Raw genomic sequence first — 25,013 nt, 5'->3', positions numbered from 1 at the left:
TATCACTACTTATCACACATAAATGATCTATACCTTGTTTTTTTCGCCACCAATTAGGCTTTTTTTGGGTGGTACATTTAGCTTAGAATTATTTAATTTTGTACAGATTTTAATGGTAATAAGGGGAAAAAATGAAAAAAGGAATTATTTCTCAGTTTTCAGCAATTATAATTTGAAAATAGTAAGTGGTACTGTAGATTAAACCTACACATTTGATTTGCCTGTTTGTCCTGGTTATTACAGGGTTTAAAGTATGATCCTAGTACAATGTATGGCGACAATATATTATTTGGAAATAAAGGTGCATTTTTTTCCATTTTGCGGCTTTGGATTTTTCTTTAATTGTTGTGGCACTTTTTAATCCTCCCCGCTCCCTAGTTATCAAGATGTGCTCCTTTATACCCCCCCTCCCCCATACTTGGCCAGATGTGCCCCGTTACCCTTCCCCAGCCCCTGATGTGCCTCTGTAAACCCCCCCCCCACTTCAGTGAACCAGACGTGCCTGTTTATCTCCCCCCCCCCCCCATAGTTAGCCAGATGTGTTTTTTATTACCCCCCCTCCCCCCATTCATAGCCAGGTGTATGCCCTTTATGCCTCCCCCTTCCCCTATTTGTGGCCGGCTGTGTGCCCCTTTTAATTTTTATCTCCCCCCCCCCCCATGGATAGCCAGGAGTTGGCCCTTTAAGATATTTTTTCTCCCCAAATGCCAGGTGTCCCCTCCACCCCCTCTGCAGAGCTAGGCGCAGGGAAGCAAGAATCTCTCACCTGACCTTGTTCCACCGGCGATCACGATCTCCTCCTTGCAGTACCGCTGGCAGCCTCAGTATGCTGACCGGATCGGGTCCCGGCTTGATGACATCATCAAGCCGGGACCCGATTCACTCAGCATAGTGAGGCTGACAGCGGGACTACAGGGAGAGGATCGCGATCGGCGCTGGAACAAGGTAAGGTAAATATTGTTACATTGTAATCCTCCATGCTGCCCGATCGCAGCATGGAGGGGGAGGGGGGTATTACAGAGGATCGGGCGGGGGGTGGGGGAATCGGAGACACGGGAAGGGATGCCAGAGTAGTGTAGTTAGGGGGAGGGGGGTTAATGAGCCCAGGAGCGTGCTAGCACGCCCGCTGTGCTCATTAAATGACAGCAACTTATAATCACGTCATGTGGCTTTCAGGAGCCACTTGCAATGACGTGATTATACTGTATGCGGGATGCAAACTGGTTAAAGCAGGAGGATTAGCCGTACTATGCCAGGGGGGAAAAACCATATATAAGTAGTTAAATACTGGATCTACTTACATAACACATGTATTGTACTGTCCATGTTTTGATTTCAGTGAATGTTATATAGAAAATGAAGAGAATTCTGTTACTGGTGGGAACCATGTCTTTTGCCCACAGTTTAGGTTAAATCCAGATGTCATTTCTGCCCTTTACTTTTTTTTTCATTTTCTCCTCCAATCGCTGAGTCACCTCAGCCTTGCTTGTAAACACAAGTGAGCAGGGAATCGTGTTTCAGATAAGCAGCTAGGCAGGGAAACAATAGGAAGAGGAGGAATATATTATAGATAAAAAGAACCCCCAGCATGCAACTGTTTGGCACTGACTACTAAAGGGCCAGTGTTTCTTAAGTATGTGATAACTCCAAATCATAACAGCAGAAAACGTTTTGAAAGTTTTGAATGCAGGATTAGCATCTTTATCACTTAAAGCGTACCCAAAGCAAACATTTTTTTAATTCAAAATATTTAGTTGCACCACTCTGACACATACAAAGATAAATAAACACTCCTTTAAGCCTATGAGCATTTCAGTGAATGCTTTTCACCCTTCTCTTTCCATAACTAGAGTTATACAGGTGGCAGCCATTACTTCTGAGCTTGGTAGGAGGTTTTAGATCATGGGTGTGTTTGTCATCAGCTACCCTCCCTCACAGGTGCGTTGTCTATGTGAAATCTCACACAAGCTGAGATCACCTCCCCTGTGACATCATCAGTAGCTGCCTGTGTTTTGTTTTTTATCTCCTCCATCAGTTTGCCGGAAAATTCCCGGCAATATGAAAGGAATTTCAAAAAATACTTATGCGCTTAGGATCAAACAAGTACTGAATTGCATGCGTGGTTCGCGTTACACTATTGCTGTGTTAGACAATGTACCAAAATGTTCAAAAAGGTCCGCGCTCAAAAACATAGGCTATAGAATAAAGAAAGTCTTACAACCCTTATTCAAATCCTTAGCAGACAATCCGAGGTGAGGTTTGGGGTTAGACCATCCACTTTAATTCATATAAGCCATGAATTCACGTAACAAGCAAAAAAAACAGAAACACATATATAGTGCATAACTGCTGGATTGATAAAGATTCCAACACCTCTCCGCAGTGCTCTTCCTTCACCTCACACTACACCATCTGTGCTGGGACACCCCCCCCCCTAAGTGCCCGCACTCACCCAAATGCCCTCCAAAGTATTCGGAGGTTGGAATTATAGCTTTTGGGGGTTTGGAACCATCAATACTCCAAGCAGTCCACTCCTGCTTCCTAATAGCCACTTTGTTCCTCAGTATCACTAAAACTTAAAACAGGCTGACATAGTGTAAAAACGTCAGATTTTAATAGGTAAAAAAGGGGGTAATGCACTCACAAGCAGTGACTTCAGACAAGCGTTTCAAGTACAGGGATGGTCCCTGGGTGACCCAGGGTGGAGCTACGGCACACGCGACCAGCAAGGGAAGATTGAGAACACACGGAAGTGTTTGGAGCAGCGTTCAGCGAGCATCTGAGACGGCAGCAGTCGGGACAGTCACCCGGGGACCATCCCTGTACTTGAAACGCTTGTCTGAAGTCACTGCTTGTGAGTGCATTACTCCTTTTTTACTTATTAAAATCTGACGTTTTTACACTATGTCAGCCTGTTTTAAGTTTTAGTGATACTGAGGAACAAAGTGGCTATTAGGAAGCAGGAGTGGACTGCTTGGAATATTGATCGTTCCAAACCCCCAAAAGCTATAATTCCAACCTCCGGATACTTTGGGGGGCATCTGGGTGAGTGCACTTGGGGGGGGGGGGGGGGGGTGTCCCAGCACAGATGGTGTAGTGTGAGGTGAAGGAAGAGCACTGCGGAGAGGTGTTGGAATCTTTATCAATCCAGCAGTTATGCACTATATATGTGTTTCTGTTTTTTTTCTTTTTGCATGTTACGTGAATTCATGGCTTATATGAATTAAAGTGGATGGTCTAACCCAAACCTCACCTCGGATTGTCTGCTGAGGATTTGAATAAGGGACGTGAGACTTTCTTTATTCTATAGCCTATGTTTTTGAGCGCGGACCTTTTTGAACAATATGAAAGGAAGGGAGGGGTTCCTCCAATAAATGTAAAATATTTTATATTTGTCATCATGCAGCTGAAAAAAGGCTGCTATTTATTATTATAAGTTAGAACATAGATTTTAGTTCTGAAATCTTGTATTTTTAATTTGGGTCCACTTTAATACACTCAGACCAGTTGCTGCTGAAATTAGATTTTTATGGTGACAATCCCGCTTCAAGGAGAAGAGTGGGAACAAGTAAAAGAGGGGGTATGGCTAGGGCAGGCATGGGCAAACTTGGCCCTCCAGCTGTTAAGGAACTACAAGTCCCACAATGCATTGCAGGAGTCTGACAGCCACAGTCATTGGCTGGCTGGGAAAGATAGAGTTGACTGTAAAGACATCAGAGAGTCAGGTAGTCTGGCCTGGCTGGAAATAAACAAATAATGTGAACATTGTTATCATGTCTGCATGAGGCGGTACTTCTCACCATGCAATCTTATGGACCCAGCATTGTGAGCTTCCTCTTCAGTAATGTCATTTATCACAATCTTTACAGTGGAGAGAACATCAGGCCAGACCCCATCCGTCACCTTCACCTTCAGCTTATAGATGCCAGGCAGAGCTCCTTCCCTTATAGTCAGCATCCCGGACGTGTCGTTCAGAGAGAACAGCCTGTGAGGGTTTAAGAGCAACAGAACTCGAGTTTAGGCCTCATCAATAAAACTGAGCTACAAGTCTTCTAATAGACTTACAACTCTTTAAAGATGACTATGGCCAGTTTAACTTATCTGGGGCTTCTTCCAGCCCCCTGTAGTCCTCCTGGTCTCTTGCCGTCATTTCGCTGTGTTCCTTTCAGCAGCTGTCACCTCAGAAGTCTGCAAGCTACTTGAATGTGCTGAACTCTTCCGGCAACATGATTATGATCAAGGAAGCACAGAAGCCTGCGACTGGAACAGAGCAGAACAAGGGCAAGTGACCAGGAGGACTACAGGGGGCTGGAAAAAAGGTAAACTGGCCACCTTTATTTTACTTTAGCTTCATAGTTACATAGTTGGTTGAAAAAAGACATTCGTCCATCAAGTCCAACCAGAAAAAAATAAAAAAATAAAACACCATCCTGAACCTGCACATATCCCAGTTTATCCAGGGGAAGGCAAGTACCTTACAAGGCCTGGGCCAATTAGCCTAAAAGGGAAAAATTCCTTCCTGACTCCAGGTGGCATTCCAGGAATTACCTAACAATTATAGCCGTGGATGCCCTTCAAAGCAAGGAAAGCATCCAAGCCCTCTTTAAAGCAGATATAGAGTTTGCCATAACTACTTCTTGAGGTAAGTTGTTCCAGATTGTATCCACTCTCACTGTGAAGGACCCCTTTCTAAATAGATGGCAAAAAATGTTTTCCTCCGCACGCAAATCATGTCCCCTTGTCTGTTGTACAACCCTAGGGACAGAGGGACATAAGTTACAAGGCGGCACTCAGTGTTGTATCTTGTCTTATACGTTGGTGGCCTTTGGTTTAGTACCGGGAATCTAATCCTCTGGAAATATTCTGTCCCAGACTGCTTTCTTTGGGGGGTACAAGTGTTCCAAAACATGGGTAATTGGTTAATTACTTGGTAAAGACTGTATAATCAATAATATCCCTTAAATACTGAACTGGTTGAAATGTTCAGGGTCCACCTACCACAAAGGACCACTAAAGTGAAAAAAGAACTAACAGGTATCAACCTAGTCCATCTCCTCATGGGGGATTCTCATGGTTTTCTTTAATTTCAAAAACTTTCCCTGAACGACAACTGCCAAAATAGTAAGATACCAGCCAGCCTCCCGACTCGTTTGCACACTATTTTGCCAGTTAGACTTAGCAACTGCTAAGGGACTGCTTTTGAAGACAAAGAAAACCCTGGGAATCCCCCATGAAGAGATGGACTTGTCACAAACCTGTCAGATGTTAACTGCTTGTTTTTTGTTTGTTTTTTGCTGTAGTGGCCCTTTAAGGTGTCCATACTTTTGCAGATGCCAATCAGAAAGGCATCTACTGTTGTTGTTTTTTAAAGATTTCACCTTGAAATGAGGAAATCTATTGAAGATCGATGTGCTGTGTGTGGAAGGATTAAATGCCTCTCTGATCAGATTCAGATCAGAGAGGGATCGATCTGCTTGCCACATTGGGTAATAATCTATAGGCTTGATTTACTAAGACAAATAGCATGCCTTATCAAAGTTAGCCCGCCTTATCAAAGTTAACACGCCTTATCAGAGTAGCATAGCGAGCGCTACGAACCAGCAGGGGCTCAGGGCAGGACTAGTAGAGTTCTCGTCATTGCCAATTAGTAGTCATAAGTTTGCTATGCTACGCTGATAAGGCGTGCTAACTTTGATAAGGGGTGCTATTTGTCTTAGTGAACCTTAGTGAATGTGTGTAGCCACCATTAGGCTGGTTTTACAATTCAGATGAGCTCTGCCTACACATGGCCTTTCTGATTCCATAATGTAGTGTATCATCAGTTAGGATAATATTTCTAATTGATCACTGTGAGTTTCTGTACATTCCCATCACCATGACTCTTTTAATGGCCTGAATAGCTGGTAGTTGCCTTCTGAGATATATCTGAAGCAATACACTGGCTTGGTCAGTACAAGTGGACTTTATATCACTTTATCTACCTTGACTTTGTTTCCAGGATGTACGATTTGTGTTCCCAGTCATCCTGGTCTGGTGCTACAACCTTTCCCAGGGCCAGCATCGGCAGAATCCCTGTGGAGGAATAAAGACCATAAATCATATCTCCCAACATTTTGAGATAAGAAAGAGGCGAATCAGCTGATTTCGGGAACTGGGCGCCGAATTAATATGCACCCAAGAAAGAGGTACACACCCCTACAACACCTCTAACCACGCCCCCCACCATGCATATCACAAAGAATTCAGATGCAAAAAAAATTGTCCTTTCTCAGTAGTTTTCTTTCACTTTAACGTTTACAAATAAGAAACATAGCAATTTAATTGATGGGAATAAAGTTTAGAGTCAGTTAAACACATTTCAGGAGAAAAATACATATATTAGCACAGATCTGTACATCAGTCCCGAAAGAGGGACAAATGAGGAAAAAAGAGGGACAGAGGGATTGGGTTCCCAAAGAGGGACAGTTGGGAGGTATGCATAAATTACCACACTTGGTTTATGACCCTTGTATGATAACTCCCATGTTGAGAGGACTGTGAACACGGGGCGGGGGCCCATGATTTGTAGTTACGCCCCTGCTGATTAATATGCTTTTGAGAAGCAGAAAGAAACCAGGAGGAATACACACAAATACACACACTGACAAACACATATGTACACACACATTCACAAACACACACATAAACAAATGCACACAGCAAAGCATTTGATTGTGGAGGAGTGGTGTTAGCCGCTACTTAAAGGGAACCTAAACTGAGAGGGATATGGATGTTTCCTTTTAAACAATACCAGTTGCTTGTCAGTCCTGCTTATCTCTTTGATTGCAGTGGTAACTGAATCCCACACCTGAAACAAGCATGCAGGTAATCCAGTCTGACTCCAGTCAGAGCACCTAATCTGCATGCTTGTTGAGGGGCTGTGGCTAAAAGTATTAGAGACACAGGATCAGCAGGAGAGTCAGGCAACTGGTATTATTTTAAAAGGAAAAATCCATATCCCTCTCAGTTTAGGTTCCCTTTAACACCTCCATAGACTGCATTGCAAATTAGCAGCTATGGGACACAGGATACTTATTTTGAGTGTGGGCGGTTATATGTTTGGCTACAGTGATATCTGTTTATCACTGAGTTTGGCTACACTCAGATATCAGTAGGGACAGAAGAATTTTGTGAGGCAGGAGCGGGGTACAGCTATAATATAGCCAAGAAGTTTAGTGTTAGGAAGGGGGAAGGGAAAGTGTTAGACATGGAGAGGGAGGTTAGTGTTAGGTGTGAAGATAGATTTATTCCGTGGGTGGGGGCACTAGTGTTAGGCGGGTAGATAATCTGTTCAGATTTGTTAAAGAGCGCAAAAGTGTAGCAATAAAAAATTAAAAATGCTTTTACCCCTGCTGGTTGACTCCAGGGGGCCTGATTCACAAAGCGGTGCTAACAGTTAGCACGCTGGTGAAAAGCCCTTTATCATGCCTAAACTCAGATTAGGCATGATAAGTTTAGGTGTGATAAGTTTAGGCATGTTAAGTTTAGGCATGATAAGTTTAAGCACCAACTGGGTTAGCACCGCAGTGCACAGCTGATCAAAAGTTTTGCGCTAGCAAAGTCTGGTGCACTTCGCATAGAGTTTAATGGCGAGGCTTTGCGTGCGGGACTTTGCGTGCGATCTAAACTTATCTAAACTTATCATGCCTAAACTTATCATGCCTAAACTTATCACGCCTAAACTTATCACGCCTAAACTGACTTTTCACCAGTGTGGTGCAATGGTTATCATGCCTAAAGTCTCTAACTGGGTTAGCACCGCTTTGTGAATCGAGCCCCAGGGTCTCTCCCCTACCCCATTCTGCTGGCTTTTAAAGTGAACCTCCGGACTAAAAATCTACTCAGCAGACCTGAAAAGGCTTGGTGTTTCTTAAACAGTTTCACAGCATCAGAACTTTATTTTTTTTACCAAAGCATCATTGTTAGCTGAATTTTTAGCTAAGCTCCACCCATCAAAGAAAAAAAGCCCGGGCTTTTTTCCCCTGATGCTGTGCAGACCATGATGGGATTTCCTATGTTGCTATTCACATTGCCTAGCAACTGGGAGGGGTGATCAGCACACAGGACAGTTGGAACTGTGTCTCATGCTCCCTGTCACCTCCTTTCATCCAAAAAGATGGCTGCCATCATGAAATCAAACATTTGCCTGTTCTTTTAAAACAGTGTGGGTAAGAGATTATATTACCTATCTATTTTAATTAACATAACTAATGTAACTTAATGACAGTATGTTTGTTTAGGCTGGAGTTCCTCTTTAATATTTAACTGCTGTCAAATCCTAAGGGCCGGAAGAATCATTGTCTGTGCATGAGCTTTGAACCACATAAGCCCACTAAAAGGAAGTGCCCACGTAGGAAAGTAGATGTACAACATCATTCCATTTACTGGAATGTGCAGTTAGGAGCTCATGCATGCCCAGTGCCAATGCCCTTCCCTTCTTCATGGTCCCGGTGAAGTTGCAGAATGTCAAGAAGATAAACGATGCAAAAAGGTGGAATGGGAGGGAGCTTGAAGACAACAGTCATCATAAAGCTTTGTACAAAGGATAGATGGTTCTTGGAAAATGTTCTCCTACTCACCCCACCTGCTCCACGCCGCTCAGTTGTCACCCACCAGGATCGGTACTTGGCTCCTCGGGGACAGTTTTGAACCTCATGCTGTACAGATGCATCTCTAGCTTCCAAGCTAGAAACATGTTTTGTTGTAATGGGGGGGGGGGGGGGGGTGAGAAGGAGAACAATGTCCTTGACTTATGCTTGGCTGAGTTGAAGCACTGCTGGTGCACTGGCCAATTTGATCGCCAGCGAATCAAGTAGGATTGAGTGCCAGTGTATTCTCAGCAGAGATGGCTGTGACCAGCTGTCTTGGCTGGGAACCATATAGTCCATATAGTGAGTGCTCAAGGCTTAAGCAGCATACATTCATTAATGCAATAAGTTTTGTGCCTCAGAGTCAAAGTTGTTCTAAATAGAATGCAAATGTGCATGGCGAGCTTAAAGAGGAACTTAAACCAAGTTTTGAACTTTATCAGTAGCTGACACCCCCCTTTCCCACAAGAAATCTTTTCCCTTTCTTGAATAGATCATCAGGGTAGTCTGTATGGCTGGTATTGTAATGAGACCCCTCCCACCGTGTGATGTCATGACCATGATCCTGACAGTTTGCTGTCTGTGAACCTCATTGCATTGTGGGAAATAGCATTTTTTTCCCACTGCCAAGAAAGCAATATATCCCTTTCTGCATAGAACTCTCAGTAACAAACATTCAGTACATATCACCTGGCAGAACTTTAGATGTCACCACCTGTGATAAATTTCACAAAGAAAATAAGGGAGAAGAAAGATTTTACAATAGCTAGATAATCTATAAATGAATATTGTGAGCAATCCGCAATTTTATTAATTACATTTTTAAGTAGCTATTACTCTTTAAAGGACCTCTGTCGCGAAAATCTTAAAATTTAAAATACATGTAAACATATACAAATAAGAAGTACATTTCTTCTGGAGTTAAATGAGCCATAAATTACTTTTCTCCTATGTTCCTGTCACTTACAGTGAGTAGTAGAAATCTGACATTACCGACAGATTTTGGACTAGCCCATCTTCTCATAGGGGGTTCTTAGGGTTTCCTCTATTTTTAAAAACACTTAGTGAATGGCAGTTGCTCCATCCAACTGCCAAAAAAGTGTACATTGAGCAGGGAGGATGTCCAGCATCATTATATAAATATTTTTCAGGGAATGTCTTTATAAAGAATGAAGGCCATGCTGGCTGAGATTCCCCTATGGAGAGATGGACTAGCCCAAAATCTGTCTGTAAAGTCAGATTTCTACTACCTACTGTAAGTGACAGCAACATAGGAGAAGAGTCATTTATGGCTCATTTTACTCTAGAAGAAATGTGCTTCTTATTTGTATATGTTTTAATTTTTAAAATTTCCGCGACAGTTTCTCTTTAAGTAGCTATTATATATTAAGATCTGTGTGAATTGCATATTATTAGATCAACATTTTCAATACGAGAGACAAAATGAAACATGGCAGAAAATTATATCAGCAATATGTCAAATGTTTTCATTACTTTAGGAAGAGTTTACGTAACTCCTAGTTTCGTAAAGAACGAAAGCAGATGCATTATCCATAGTCTATATTCAAATGTGGAAAAAAAAAATGTTGCCAAGTTATTTGGAATTCTTACCTTTGTAAGTGTAGACAATACAGTCAAGGTGCCCAGGAGAATGAGGATGATCATTTAAGTCCCCAATTACGACTGCCAGTGTATTAGTCGAGGACATGGGAGTGTTTCCACTGTCAACAATAACAATTTGCAAGTGAAACACCTTATTTACTTCTCTGTCAAAGCTGCGTAGGGCGGTGATCATGGCACTGCCATTGTGGAAGTCTGTCAGGCTGCAGTCATCATTGTCCATCAAGTAGAAAGAAAATGGAGGTCCATTGGCCACTGTGTCATTGTCTTTAGCATATAGTAATGTTGATGTTTTGTTTATTTGCACAACATGTGGATACTTTGAGTTCTCCCAGATCATGGGGCTATACTGAGCTTCGAATTCTGGAACATTGTCATTGACATCTTCAAGGTTGAAGACAATGGTTGTGCTTCCAGTGAGGACTGGTTCACCCATATCTATGGCTAGTATCACCAGCCGATGATGAGGAGATACTTCCCTGTCTAATGGGCTTGAGACTACAACATGGCCATCATGGTCCACTGAGAACTGCCTACCAGGATCTGAAGAGTTTAAAATGTGATAGGAGAACAATCCATTCACTCCTGAATCTAAATCCACTGCAGTCACCTGGACCACGACTGTGCCCAAAGAGACATCTTCTGATAAGGAAGGAAGCTCGTAAAAATGTGGATAGAACATGGGAGCATGATCATTCGAGTCTTCAACATGGATGATGCAGTGGGCCAGACTGAAGAAGTCCATGTCCTCAACTTTGATGGTCAAATTAAAGGATCTCTCATGGGGCTTTTCATAATCCATCCTTTTCCTGAGACGAATGATTCCACGTTTGTTGATCTTATCTGTTTCTATAAAGAATTTGCGGTCATCATCTCCTCCGATGATACTGAAGGCCATCATTGCATTTTCCCCCTCATCATTGTCCCAAGCATGCAAAACAGCCACCTCACTGTTAACACTGGCGCTTTCTGGTACAAGAGCAGTGTACATTTTCTGACTGAATGCTGGTGCGTGATCATTCATGTCAGACACTATAATGGTGGCAGTGCCAGTCCCAGTAAGACCACCTCCATCTTTGGCTTCCACAACAATCAGATATCTGTCTTCCTTCTCCCTATCCAAAGTGCCCAGCACTGTGTATATGGAGCCAGTGGAAGGGTGGATACCAAACAAATTAAGGTTTATCTCATTTTGCACATTCTGGATAATCCTGTAGGTCAGAATGGCATTCTTCCCAGATTTTGGGTCATCCAAATCAAAAGCTGTCATCTCCATTACCACGGTATCTGCGGGGGAATTTTCTGCCACGTATCCTATGAAGCAGCCATCAGAGGTGCACAAGAACGTTGGTGGGTTGTCATTTACATCGTTAACATTGACAATAACATCTGCAAACCCTGTCAAGCCTTCACCATTTTCATCAGTGGCCAGAACCAGGAATCGCCACGTGGCACGTTGTTCTCGATCTAGCTTTTTCTGCAGATATATCTTTCCACTGAACTGGTCTACGAAGAACTCATTGCTGGCTCCTTGGCCATGCAAGGAGTAACGGAGAGCACTCTGATCGGCTTCTTGGTCAGGATCACTGGCTGAAACCTGAGTAATATGGAAAAGAAGAGCTTAGTTGCTTCAACAAGTTACACCAAAAATCACACTGGATGCAAAGTTAATAAGGATGACATAGATAGGTCTGTCCAGTGATGTTTTATAGATTAAAGTGACTCTGTAACAAAAATTACAACGTTTTTTCTACCATCCTACAAATTCCTAAACCTATTCTAATAAGTTCTGGCTCACTGCAGCACTTTGTACTATCACAGTCTCTGTAATAAATCAATGTATCTTTCCCCTGTCAGACTTGTCGGCCTGTGTCTGGAAGGCTGCCAACTCTTCCGTGCTGGTCTGTTCCTCTATGCACACTCCAGTGTGTGTTTTATTTACATAAGCCAGCAGCTTCTCTGCTATCTTATCAGTGATAGAAGAGAGCTGGATAAAAATCCTCCTCTGTTAGGCTGTGAAAGTAGCTGGCTGACACATACTGAGGGATTACAAACACAGGCACAGGCAGAGCTGTCTGCAGGAAGCCTGTAATGTTCAGTGCATGAGAGAAGAAGGGGGCAGAAGGTAAACACACAAATGATCTTTTGAGATTCAAAAGGAAAGCTGTATACAGCCTGCTTGTGTATGGATGTATTTTCTATGTGTGGACATATTGTACATCAATCTACTTCCTGTTTTGGTGGCCATTTTGTTTGTTTATAAACAAACTTTTTAAAACTGTTTTTGACTATTTTTAATGCGGCGGGGAGTGGCGAAATTGTGACAGAGGGTAATAGGAGATGTCCCCTAACACACTGGTATGTTTACTTTTGTGCGATTTTAACAATACAGATTCTCTTTAAAGGACACCTGATCGAGACAAAGCTACCTAACGTAAGCACCAAGGTATGTCCATGCTGGACCCACCTCTGAGTGTTGTCTTCTTGTTCCCACCCATCCCCATAATCACTCCTTGGAAAATATGACAGGAAAACTCAGGCTTGCAGTGACGTTCCTTCCTATCACTCTCCCGTTTACTCCTCTCCCCCATCCATAAGAGGAGGGAGTAGGGCGGGGAAGAGGTTAGAATGGAAGGTTGATAGGAGGCAACATTGCTGCAAGCCTGACTCTTCCTGCCTGAAAAATTGACCAGTCAAAAATCTAATTTTTAAAGGAGTGATTACTTGGGCCAAGGGGAACAAGGAAAAGAATGGACAACACACAGGGGTATGTGGATTCCGCATGAACACACCTCTGTTCTCACCTTAGGTAGCTTCAACTCAGGTCAGGTATCCTTTAAATATAGATAAACTGCGCTGTTTATACATCACATCTTTAATCTGAGCACCACTTATTGTCTGTCAGGAGAAAAATAAGTCTGGTAGTGATAACCAGCTCAAGGACAGTGGTGTGCACTTTGCTTTCTCCAGAAATGCTTCCATAACACAACGTTGAGGTAGGAGCTCATCCTGGGTTACCTGTAAATGACATTGACTGGTTACGTGACTCAGCGTGTGTGTGGTTGAACTACACTGCTTCCTGATAAAGCATCACCCCAGCAGTGACCACATTACCTTGTCCGTGTATCCTCGGTGGAAGCCGTTATGAGCAGCAGGAGTGACGAGATACTCACACCCACACGGCATCTATTGCATCCAGCATTGCAAACTGAGAATCGCTGGGCTCAGCGTATCCTTTGCTGGCTAGTGTGTATGCTTGTGTGGTTTGTGTGGCTGGGACTGGTCCAACTGTTAGGATCAGCACTAGGGTCTTGGGGTCCACCGATTCATGTTTTTAGGAGCAGGGTTGGGCATGCAGGGGGCTACCTTGTTCTCCATATAGATTTTGGCAAATAAAGTGGCTTTTGTAAGGCATACCTACGGAAAAGCCACCAGGAGACTGGGGCGCAGGATACAGCCGGTATATGGCTAACCCTGCTCCTGCACAACTCCCGGCGGCGTTAATTACTATTCCCCCTCCAGGCCCACGTGGATGGTGGGGAAATACGTAATTCGGCTTCCAGTGATTGCTGGCGGCCGAATTACAGGGTTCTAAAAGTGACTTCAGTTCCATCTTCTAACGGCACCAAAGTTACTCACTGTGCGCCACTATAGCCATAATTCCTATTACGGTCTATGGTGGCGTCGGCTGTTCCCAAACCTCCTGTGCTGGATTCCTAGTGTTCGTTTGTAAGCACAGCTTTTGTATTTTCACAATTTGTTAAAAGAAAACCCAACATAATTCTGTGAACTTTTCATGATGGGGTCATACCTGGAGCACCAGTACTGGGAGGTCTGTCAGTTCCTCCAGAATGCTGTCATGGTATTCACTCTGGGTGAACACCGGAGCTTCATCATTCAAATTGATGACATTGATGACCACAGTGGTGTGATTTTCCCATTTCCCATCAGAGGCCACCAGCCTGAGCTCAAACTGTGTGTCCTGTTCATAATTCAGACTCTGAGTCAGGAAAATTGCTCCAATCTCCGGCTCCACATCAAATATCCCCTTGGCATTTCCGCTGGTGATCTGGTACCTTAACTTGGCATTGGCACCTGTGTTGGAGAACAGCAAAGTCTTACAAATAGGAATAATCTGTCTTTTTCACCAAGCTATTCATTTTTTTAATTTAAAGTATTAAAATGTAAGTTCCAAATAAGTAGTATAAACACTTTGAATAAATACTTCACCTTCATCTTCATCAACAGCGCTTACAGTTAGCACAACATAACCCACATCTTTATCCTCTTCCACGCTGGTCTCATATCTCTGTAGCGGGAACATAGGAGCATTGTCATTGATGTCACTCACAAATATTCTCATGTAGGCCGTATCTAAAGACAAGACAGATGCCAAGTCATCTCATCATACAGAGGCCCATCACTCTGGAAAACAAGCATCTTCCTGTGACGTCAGTGAGACTGCTGTGTGAACACTGGGGCAAAAAAAAAAATAGCAGTTCTGTTGCCTACAGAAAGATGGCAGCTCTCTAATAAAATCAGTACCTCGGTACCATGCAAAAACTTGTCTCAAGAGAATATCGAGAATCTCTGGCACTATAATCAGGCCCGGATTTACATCACTGGAGCCAATAATAATAATAATAATCCGAACATTTATATAGCGCTTTTCTCCTGTCGGACTCAAAGCGCTCAAGAGCTGCAGCCACTGGGGCGTGCTCAGGAGGCCACCCTGCAGTGTTAGGGAGTCTTGCCTTGAACTCCTTACTGAATAGGTACTGACCCTAGCCAGGATTCGAACCCTGGTCTCCCATGTCAAAGGCAGAGCCCTTAACCAGTACTCTATTCAGCCACAGGCACATATGTCCTATCACTAGACCTCGCCTTCCTACAAACCCCCACTGAACCGCACTGCAAGTATGCTGGCTGGCTGAGATGTCACTTCTCACATAGCTATATGTGTCTCTTAGCATTAGGCAGCCAGTGCTAACCTCAGTATTAAGTAGCTAGTGGTGCCCCCAACTGAAGGAAGATCTCATCAGTGGAATGCCAAGAGCTGGATTTTCATTTACACTCTGCTCGGGACTCATGCATAGGGAAGGAGGGAGGCACTAGGGGTGGGGAGTGAGCTGCCTTTCCTTCATCAGGCGCCTGTAGGCATGCCTACAGTACCTTATGGTAAACCCTGACTATAATAATTGAGTTCAGGTATCCGTCTCCATAGCCAGTTCTAGTTCCAATAGGGTTTCCAGGCAAAATAAACCTGGGGGCCCCCTAGTGCCCTCCTAAAACAGCATTAGTTTACCCCTTTTTGTTTCTGCCAAATTCCCTCACCACCCTCAGGACCACGGGCCGGCTGCCGCCCCGCAGGGTTTTCGGCAGTGCGGTGCCCCAAAGACCACAATAAAGTTGGAGGGAGACCTGGATGGGCAGCCAGCTTGGGGCTCTGGGGCAAATGCCCAGATTGTCTCTATGGAAGCACTGGTTCTGTCCATCTGCTTTTTCTGATGGTCAGGCGAATAGCAGTTACAAACATCCACAAAAAGAACAACAGTTAGGCAATATTGTATAAAGATCTCAGACCTGGTAATACTTGTGATTAGATAAGATGGTGTTAGGTCCAAGCTATTCATGGGCCATTGCAGCTAGACCACGTCTCTCAGCTAGCTGAGGATGGATGCCACATGCCGACCCCAACACCCGCAGGTGAATGTGTAAGGATCTGGTGGTGGTACAGAACGGCCCCAGTGGAACTGTCATTGGACATTATGGATTGTGGGTGAAGTATTTTCTGATGTGGTAGAGAACATTTCACTGACTTTATACTCTTGGTCTCCACATTAGACAGTCTGGTGTGCTGCCCTGACTGTACAATGTACTGCTGAGCAATGTGGTATCAGCATTAGTAACACATGATTTGGTCTGTGCTATTACAACAGCTTGAAACTGAGCAAGACTTGGGGTCAGAACCACCCTTGTAGAAATAATCAAATATACATTGTTTGCATCCTGCATGCTTAAATGTTATATTGTCCCTGGCAGGTACTCGTAGATTATTGCCTTAGGCTTGGTTCACATGGGCATTAAACTCGGTGGTCGCAGCGTTCTTCGCTTAAGCGCAGTCCATTCAAAAGAATGGACAGCATTTTTTAATTATCGTTACCATCTTTTCTGATTGTTTGCGTAAATGCCATGTTCGTTCCTGTAGCCTTCTGCCTTCTCATTTGGTCTGCCTAACTGTGGCACTTCCTGTCCCCACATGGGGGTCAAAACGCAGTGTGAGGACCGAACAAAGGGATCCGATGCCAAATGCTCTTATGCTCGCTTACAGAGAAGCGTTTGGTTTGGCATCAGCTAAATGAGACATGTCCAATCACCCATCTGAACAGGCCCTAGTTCCAGCATGCTGGATGACTAAGCGAGCTCAGTGGACCTTAGAGAACACCTATACATGCACTAGATTCTCAACTGGGACAGTCCCGAGCACCCTCTTAGCCAAGAGCAAAATCTTGAGTAGTCAGGGATAGTATCTGGTGAACTGGAGGTAAGACAGACTGACCTGTGTTGGGTTGCCCTTGCATTCCTGGTCGGGCTGACTCTGACGAGTCCTGAGATTGGACCTCTATGAGGTAAGACGCTTGCCTCTCTCTATCAAACGAAGTGTGAGCATATATAATTCCAGACTCCGGGTTAATGGCAAAATGTTGGTAGTCTTCATTTACATCTCTCAGTACGGTGTATCGAACCTGCACAGAAGCAATTTTACTGCACATGTATTGTAAGACAATGTCAGATAAAGGGCAGGTGTACAGATATGTAAGAAGGTCTTATTTTTATGCTTTTTAAGGACTACATGCAACAAGAGGAGTAAACTAGAAAACTTCAAATCCATGCCATGCCTGGAATATTTATGAGCGTAAAAGTTTAAGGAAATACATTTCTCCTACAGATTTACACCACCTCATTTGTAGTTGTAGCACCGACCACCCTAAATTGTACTTCCAAACATATGATGAAAAAATATGCAGAGGCTATTTTCAATGAACTTTGCCAATCAGATCAAACATCACAAAAGAGAGATGTACCCTTTCTAGTAAAGATGACAGGTACACTTCATTGTTGAATGCAAATATATTCAGTATTTTTAAAACATGCTGCAGACCTTTCCATGGAGGCCGGAGTCCAGATCTGTGGCGATGACTTGCGCAATGGATGAGCCGATCTCAGCTCCTTCCGGCAGAGTCACTTCATATGTGGAGGACGTGAAGAATGGAACATTGTCATTTACATCTGCAGAAGATTGAATTATAGATTGGACATGAGCAATGGGGTCATAAAAGGCAAAGCTAACCAACAAACCCAGCAAACGCATAACGCGGAAATCATGGATAAATGATTTAACGTGAACCTTCAGTGATGTGATGAGTTTGACATGTATAAGTTCAGTGCATAGCACACAACTAAATATACTGTGATGTTTTTCTTCTTTCTCTGCCTGAAAGAGTTAATATTCAGTTATGCAACTGACAGTTTTTCTTCAGTCCGACTACTGATAAGGAATTACAGCCATAAAATACTTACCTCTAGGAAGCTCAGTTCGCTGCCAGGAGAGGATAGATAAAAACAATACAATAGTTCATATATTTGAGCAATCTGATACACAGAAACAGACTGCTATGCCGGGAAACCCATGTTTCGTTTTCCGGCTCGATAGATGCGTTCGATTGATTCTATCATGTCCGATATTCCGCTCGTTGTTTATCTCTTCACTTTGTTTTCTCTTAAAGTAAACCTGAGATGGGCGCAAAGAAAAAACTTTACATACCTGGGGCTTCCTCCAGCCCTCCAGCCTGATTGCTCCCTCAGCATCCTCAGTCACCACCTGGATCCTCTGCAAATTGCCCCAAAAAGTCCTCTGGTCCGGGGCATACTGCACATGCTCGGCCCGGCCATGTGTTTTCCCGTCACACTCCCATAGCCAGGAGCGTGACGGGGGAGTGTGCGCAGCTGGACTGCACCTGCGCTGACTGGCCACAATTGGACAACTTACCAGGGCCAGTTGCTGACGAACCAAGCGGCGGCTGAGGACCATGAGGGAGCAATCAGGCCAGATGGGGCTGGAGGAAGCCCCGGGTATGTATACATTTTTCCTCTGGCCCCATCTCAGGTACACTTTAAGTATCACATTAAGGTTGACTTCGATGAAACCTGCAAATGTTCAGTAGTTTCCAAGACATAAGCAGATGAAATTAAACAAGGCTCAGCGAAAGTGAAAGTAAGATAAATCAACTTTCTTATCTTCATCATTGGACAGGCAGCAAAGGCATCCATAAAATGGAATAACCAATAGGGAGTTTTGGGTAGGAGAATATGTGGAAGTAATACTGCTTTTTACAGGTAAAGTTTTAATTTGAATAGAAAATCAGTTACAATTATCTAAACTAACTTTAAGCAGAATTCCAGGGTGTGCCATTGGGTTAGGCATAACTTTACAAAAGCATTTATAATGAAGAGCTTTTAAAATATTTATCTTTCAAAATCTTATTACAGTTTACAGTAGAAATTCTACATTTATTTTGCCTGCGTTCCTTTTTTGTTGTTTTTTTTTTTTTTTAGTTTCAAGGGTAAAAACAAACCCAGTGCTATAAATCACAGTTTCTCTTGATGGAATCAAACTGGTGGGAGATTCTCACTAATAGCTAATTCGAAGTCATAAAAGTGTGTCACTGTGGGAACATTCTGACAGAAAGAATTTGAGAAAAAGTTCAACAGGTCATCATTACTCTGTATGGGAGGTGAACGAACATAGAAGACAGCGGAACAATTGCAATCAAGATAAGACAATGAAACTACAGATACAATATCTAAAAGTCTACAGATACAATTTGTTTATCTCATCCATTTATGATCACTTCAGGTTCACTCTAGAACTGACTGAGAAACCCTATGCAGAGAGGGGGAGGAGTTTTAGTTCCCGGTGATGGTACCAACAATAATGGCAGCCCGAGTGGTCAGAGCACAGCCAAAGTATATACTGCAATCCTTTTGTATATGTTAGACTCACTTGTATGCCTACTCTCAATAACCTTGACCAGAGATGGACTAAGATGTGACGGGCCCTAGGCAAGATAGTAGGTTTTGGGCCCCTTGTGTTTTATTTTGGCAAGATGAAGTGAACAGAGGTCAGAGAAGGTGGCTAGTGGGCCCATTGACACCCTGTAGGCCCCAAGCACCTGCCTAGGTTGCCTGGAGGCAGGGCCGGGCCAAGGCAGAGGCTAGAGAGGCTCTAGCCTCAGGGCGCAGTGCAGGAGGGGCGCACAACTCACTCAGTTATTATTCCTCTATTGTGTTTGAAGCAGAGAGAAATAAGAAAATGGGATACATGGCAGTGACTGCAAGTCAGATAACTAGAGATTAAGAGGTTGGGGGGTCGTTGGGGGCCCTGGAGCACCGCTTAGTCTAATAGCAATCAGTGAGTGATAGCTGGGGTGGGAGGGATGGAGGGGCACACTTTGGTGACTCAGCCTTGGGTGCTGGAGGACCTTGTCCCAGCTCTGCCTGGAGGATGATCCTGCTCTGCCCCTGAGCATATCGGAAGGCAGAAACTGGTCAGGATAAGAGTTGGGAAAAATTGTTATCTTTCCATGACTTGTGCACCACTAGTGTACCACTTGCAGCGGGAGGTGAATGTTTTATGGCAGGGGTCTAATTGTGTTTGGGCCTGGACAGGGCCGGTTCAAGTAACAATTGGGCCCTAGGGCAAAATTAGCCTGGGGGCCCCCCAACAGACACCCCGTGACCAAAAAGTGTCATTAGATGCCCTTTGTTGCAGCCAAATTTTCCTCCTGGGCACCTGAGCTGGCCGCTGACCCTCCCCCAATCACCTCCCAACTTAACAGACTCTGCAGAGTCCCTGGGGAACAACAGTTAAGATGGAGGATGGACAACTTGGGGGCCCCTACAGGCTCTGGGGCCCTGGGGCAATTGCCCATTTTTTCCTATGGTAGCTCCGGCCCTGGGCCTGGATGTGAGTAATAATCTCTTATTGTACTCAATTCCTCTTTATGCTACTGTACTATTAATGACTTAGATTGTTTTGATATAAGGTGTTCCCATTATTTCCCACATTTGATCTGAGTGTCTGTCCAAGAAATATACCAGTAAAAGTACGGCACCCAAGACTTTATTGGATATCAACTGGGAAGACAGCCTCACGGGTTGTAAAAAAACTTGTGAAACCAGTTTGCTTGTTACAGAGCTCTAAGTTTGAATTGTATCCAGCACAAGCATAGAGACATACAGTTGAAACATACCAGTCACATTGACGTATACAGTTGTAAAGGACGCCAGAGGCACTGTCGCCACACTCTGAGCTCTAATCTTTAGGGTGAAGAATTTGGTTCCCTCATAGTCCAGGGGTTCAGATACCAAGATAGACGCTGAACCATCTGCACGATTTGGCTTTAGGTAGAAGCGAATGGGGTTGTTCGTCTCCGGCACGAGCCCCTCTTCTATGTTGTATGTGACCCGCGGGTCGTCCAGCAGTGATATGGCTTTCACTGTCTGAAATAAAAGACCAACAGATTAGAAGATGTCAGGGGTGAAAGAAAACAGACAATGGCCTCAATTCACTAAGCTTTATCAAACAATTGATAATTTACCTCATAGGTAAAATCTAATTTTGAATTCACTAAGGTGTTATATATTTATCAAATGTTTTATCGATAAAACGTTCAACAAATCTAAAACACCTTGGTGAATTCAAAATTAGATTTTACCCATGAGGTAAATTATCAAATGTTTGTTCGATAAAGCTTAGTGAATTGAGACCAAAGTGTTTCCTATTACTAGCTGAGCTATAGAAACAGAAAAACTGGTCTTTGCCCATGTTCCCACATTTGGAACGCTCAGACTTGTTCTATTTTGGAAGCCATAGGAGGCATTGATGTATCTAACCGGCAGCTTCTACAAAAATGGCTCCCGGTTGGGTCACCATAGTTGGGAAAAGCATTACTTTTTTGGAATATTATGTAGACCAGAAAACAACTAACAAGTACCAAATAAGAATATTCTAGGTGTAATGAACACTGAAGAGTGCTCATGCAGCAGACTAAGATAGATATTGGTGCAGGAAGTGTAGCAACGTAGCAACATAGCCAAACAAATAAACAAAATGCAAAAGCAATTTATGTGCAATGCATAAAACTTTGTGTATCATGATGTATTCCAAACAATACACATCTGTTTAGATTTTAGGATGCAAATTTCACGTTCTAATTTATCTTTCTATGCATTCCAGGAGGTCAGATTTACATGCTGCATTATAAATCGCACTGCCTGCTCTTGCGTGTGCGTGTACGAGTGCACCCGAGTCATTGTGCAACGGTTTAAAAGGGAATGATTGTTACGAAGAGCAGCATTTCATTCATGAAAAAGTTTCTTAATGTGACAGTGCCACGTTAAAAGATAAAGTGTGTTTTCCTCCTGTAGTGAAGTGTTAACCCCTATTTAACTGATTAACCCCTTGTGTCCCCTATACTTAGCCTTAAGATTCCTGGACACCTGTAATGGCTGCCACCTGTAGCAATCACATGCAATCGCAGGGGCAACAGTTTGAGGACCCAACACTGTATAGATGCATTGCTGTGCTGTTGCCTAGTGACGTAGCTGTACAGCACTGGGGTCCCCAAACTGTGCACCCTAGAGATTGCATTTAATTGCTTTAGACACATAGTGTAACGATTGGTGTCAGCACGCAGAGAGAATCTGATTATTGGTGATCTGCAGTATCACCAAGAATGCAGATATATACCTGATTATTGATGATCTGCAGAATCACCGATAATACAGATATATTGCTAACCTCTGGACACCTATAGGTATGTGAGTGTTTGGTGTAACAGTAGTACTTTGAGTAATGCACCTGCTGAGCAGGTTATCATAGGCAGTAAAGGAATACTGCTCTTGAGGGCACAGGAACCTTCCAGCTGCCTGAGACTCTCCAAGGGGTGGAGTCAGGCTGGAGGTAGGAAGGACCAGAAGGTGAGTGACACCTGAAGGTGGATGTCACTATCTGATCTGGAGACTATCTCTTAAGAGTAGAGATAGCTCTCGAGGTCGGGCACACCTGGTCGGCAAAACACACGAACAGATAAAGTACAAAGACAGAAGGCTGATTCGGTATTCAAGGCAAGCAAGGTCCGGCAACGGAATCTCATATATGCGAGGTACCGAATCAGCGATCAAAGGGATAGTCAGGAAAGCAGTAAGTCATAACAGATATCAACAATGCCTAGTCTGGGTGTGAGGTCCTTGGTCTCTACACCCTGGAACTAGTCTGATGAATAACAGATTGATAACGCAAGTTCCCTAGTCTGGGTGTGAGGTCCGTGGTCTCTACACCCTGGAACTAGTCTGAAGTATAACAGATTGATAACACAAGTACCCTAGTCTGGGTGTGAGGTCCGTGGTCTCTACACCCTGGAACTAGTCTAAGCATAAACAGAATAACAGTACAAGTAATCTGGCTCAGTGTGAATTCCCAGGTCCACCTGGTTCAAACACACTGTTGGATCTGACTAAGGTCTGAGTGCTTCCACGTAGTGTTCGTAACGGCAGACAACTTGAGATTGGCTAGCAGTAACTATATATGGAGTAGTGCTCTCCGGCACCACCCCTAATTGATCAACCAATAGTAAGCTGCTCTGGAGTCAGCTGATCGGCGTGATCAGCTGACCTCTCCTTGCCCAGTATAAGAGTTCTGCCTCTCAGCGCGTGCGCACGTATTCCTAAGCCTGTGTGCACTAACAGACTCAGCCACACCAGACACACGTTGCCGCGTGCAAACCGCCACGCTGGACGCGGAATCAGCCGCCTCCTCAGCAGCACACGCGGCGTCTTTTCCGCGTTCTCTCACACATAGGCTATGAAATATGGCATAAGTCCCTGACTTACAAACGCCCGACTTAAGAATAACCTGCCGATACGAACGGCATGGATTCTGTGTTTTCATGGGAACAAGTCATAAAAATGTTTAGTCAAATTGGACTTGTAGTTTTTGAGAAAATCAATTTTAAAACATTCTAAGAAAAAATGGCTTTTAAACTTGTATAAGCAGCTACAAAGGGCAGAGGTGACACAGAGGGGGACAATGGAGGTACAGGGGACAGAGATGGCACAATGTTCCAACTTAAGAACAGATTCAAGTTAAGAACGAACCTACAGTCCCTATCTCGTTCGTTAACCGGGGACTACCTGTAATGTATTTTGAGGTGTTAGCACTTGTCCTGTGAAAATTAGAAAGGGTGGAAAATCTTTATTTATGCCTATTCTCCCCAGTAAAATGCCTATAAAATTAAACAATTGTATGAAAAATGTTTCTAAATAAAGCCTTGACTATCCCAAAATAAACAGTATATAGATCACTTTGATGGCATAAGTAATAACAAAGTTGTTGCTGTATCAATAGCGACACAGCTGAAATGCTAAAATTGTCAGAAGTTGTAAAGGGTAAAAACCCTGGAATGCGAAGTGGTTAAACCCACTAGGAGCGCTTTTCTGATTTGAATGGGTGCGATCCCACTGGAGCGACGTGATTTTATAAAAATCCCCCATAGCATTGCATTAGCAAGAGCTTTTTCAAATCACTAGCGCTTGGAAAAGGCTGCTAGTGGGTTTCTGGCCTTAGGGCGTTAAAGAATTCTAATAATTAATTGTTAATTCCACACTTTGGGACAATGTGAGAACAAGCCGCAGAGACCACCACTTACCACAATCTTAGTATCTGGAGTGATGCTCTCAGGGATGGAGACCCAGTATCTGGCTTGTTCCCACTGGGGAGGCTGGTTGAGGACATTGGTGATGGTCACTGAAAGTTCAACACTGGAGCTCCTGTTTCCCCCATCCGTGGCAATGATATGGCGCGTGATACGAGATGTCTGGTAAAATGCAGAAGGTGTTAAAGCAAACCTGCAGTGAAAGTAAACTGAAGAGGTAAACAATAGAGGTAAACAATTGGGTCTATGGTCCTAATCCTATGTAGGACTTTTTACTTTCTTTTTTAATATCTGCATTTTTAAGACTGAATTCTAAACAGCAGCCATGACAGTCTGATGTAAAATCTGCTTCATTGTGCTGCAAAACAAACAGAAGTAATGACGTTTTGAACTTTTCAGCACTAAAATGTTATCAGTAGTGTTTTCTCAGTCAGATAATGGTGTTTTGCCTTATATTTGCTTTTCAGGACATCTGGCCTTATTCTACTTACTATTTGAGTGCCTCATTTGCATACATAACAGCACTATTTTTAAAAAAATAATTCCATCCTTCTTGTTGTTTATACAAACAAATAAAGCTTGGTACATACTGAATAGTTATATACAATTTATTTTGGTTGTATACTATTTGACAATCCATCACACACCATACAATTCTTGGTAAAGTTGGTCTGAATTTTCGAATACGTCCAATTTAAAAGAAATTGAGAAAAACTGGAAATTCGATTTTTTTCCAAAATGACTGATTCCTTTCTGAAAAGAATCAGTTCAGAAGGGAATTGATTCCTACCACACACTGCACATCAATTTCCAACAGATTCCAACAGGGAATCTATTGAAAATTGATCAAACTGCAAAGTGCACTGTTCAATGCAGTGCAAAGCTATAGGGCTAGGCCATCAATCTGCCAATGCTCTGCCCTCCACTGTTTTACATTTTTCATCCTGTTCCATCAACACTTTCCATCGATGTCTGACATTTTGTGGAATCA

General features: G+C 43.4%; 1 protein-coding gene across 7 annotated transcripts in view; it reads right to left on the bottom strand.

The window, feature by feature from the left end:
- The window catches only part of LOC137519052 (neural-cadherin-like), a 150,746-nt gene that overhangs the window by 66,613 nt on the left and 59,120 nt on the right, over nucleotides 1-25,013 (bottom strand). For all 7 annotated transcript variants that reach the window (XM_068237673.1, XM_068237674.1, XM_068237675.1 and 4 more), the window contains 9 exons: nucleotides 24,017-24,184; nucleotides 20,561-20,810; nucleotides 17,410-17,537; nucleotides 16,807-16,993; nucleotides 14,478-14,621; nucleotides 14,059-14,342; nucleotides 10,239-11,844; nucleotides 5,982-6,072; nucleotides 3,801-3,985 (listed from right to left, as the gene is read on the bottom strand). In XM_068237673.1, the coding sequence (XP_068093774.1) occupies nucleotides 3,801-3,985; nucleotides 5,982-6,072; nucleotides 10,239-11,844; nucleotides 14,059-14,342; nucleotides 14,478-14,621; nucleotides 16,807-16,993; nucleotides 17,410-17,537; nucleotides 20,561-20,810; nucleotides 24,017-24,184 (3,043 nt within the window). The remainder of the gene's footprint in view (nucleotides 1-3,800; nucleotides 3,986-5,981; nucleotides 6,073-10,238; nucleotides 11,845-14,058; nucleotides 14,343-14,477; nucleotides 14,622-16,806; nucleotides 16,994-17,409; nucleotides 17,538-20,560; nucleotides 20,811-24,016; nucleotides 24,185-25,013) is intronic.

The sequence above is a fragment of the Hyperolius riggenbachi genome, chromosome 5 (assembly GCF_040937935.1).
Source record: "Hyperolius riggenbachi isolate aHypRig1 chromosome 5, aHypRig1.pri, whole genome shotgun sequence".
NCBI lineage: Eukaryota > Metazoa > Chordata > Amphibia > Anura > Hyperoliidae > Hyperolius > Hyperolius riggenbachi.
Note: the sequence above shows the minus strand (reverse complement) of the source record. Positions and strands in the feature narration are given on the sequence as shown.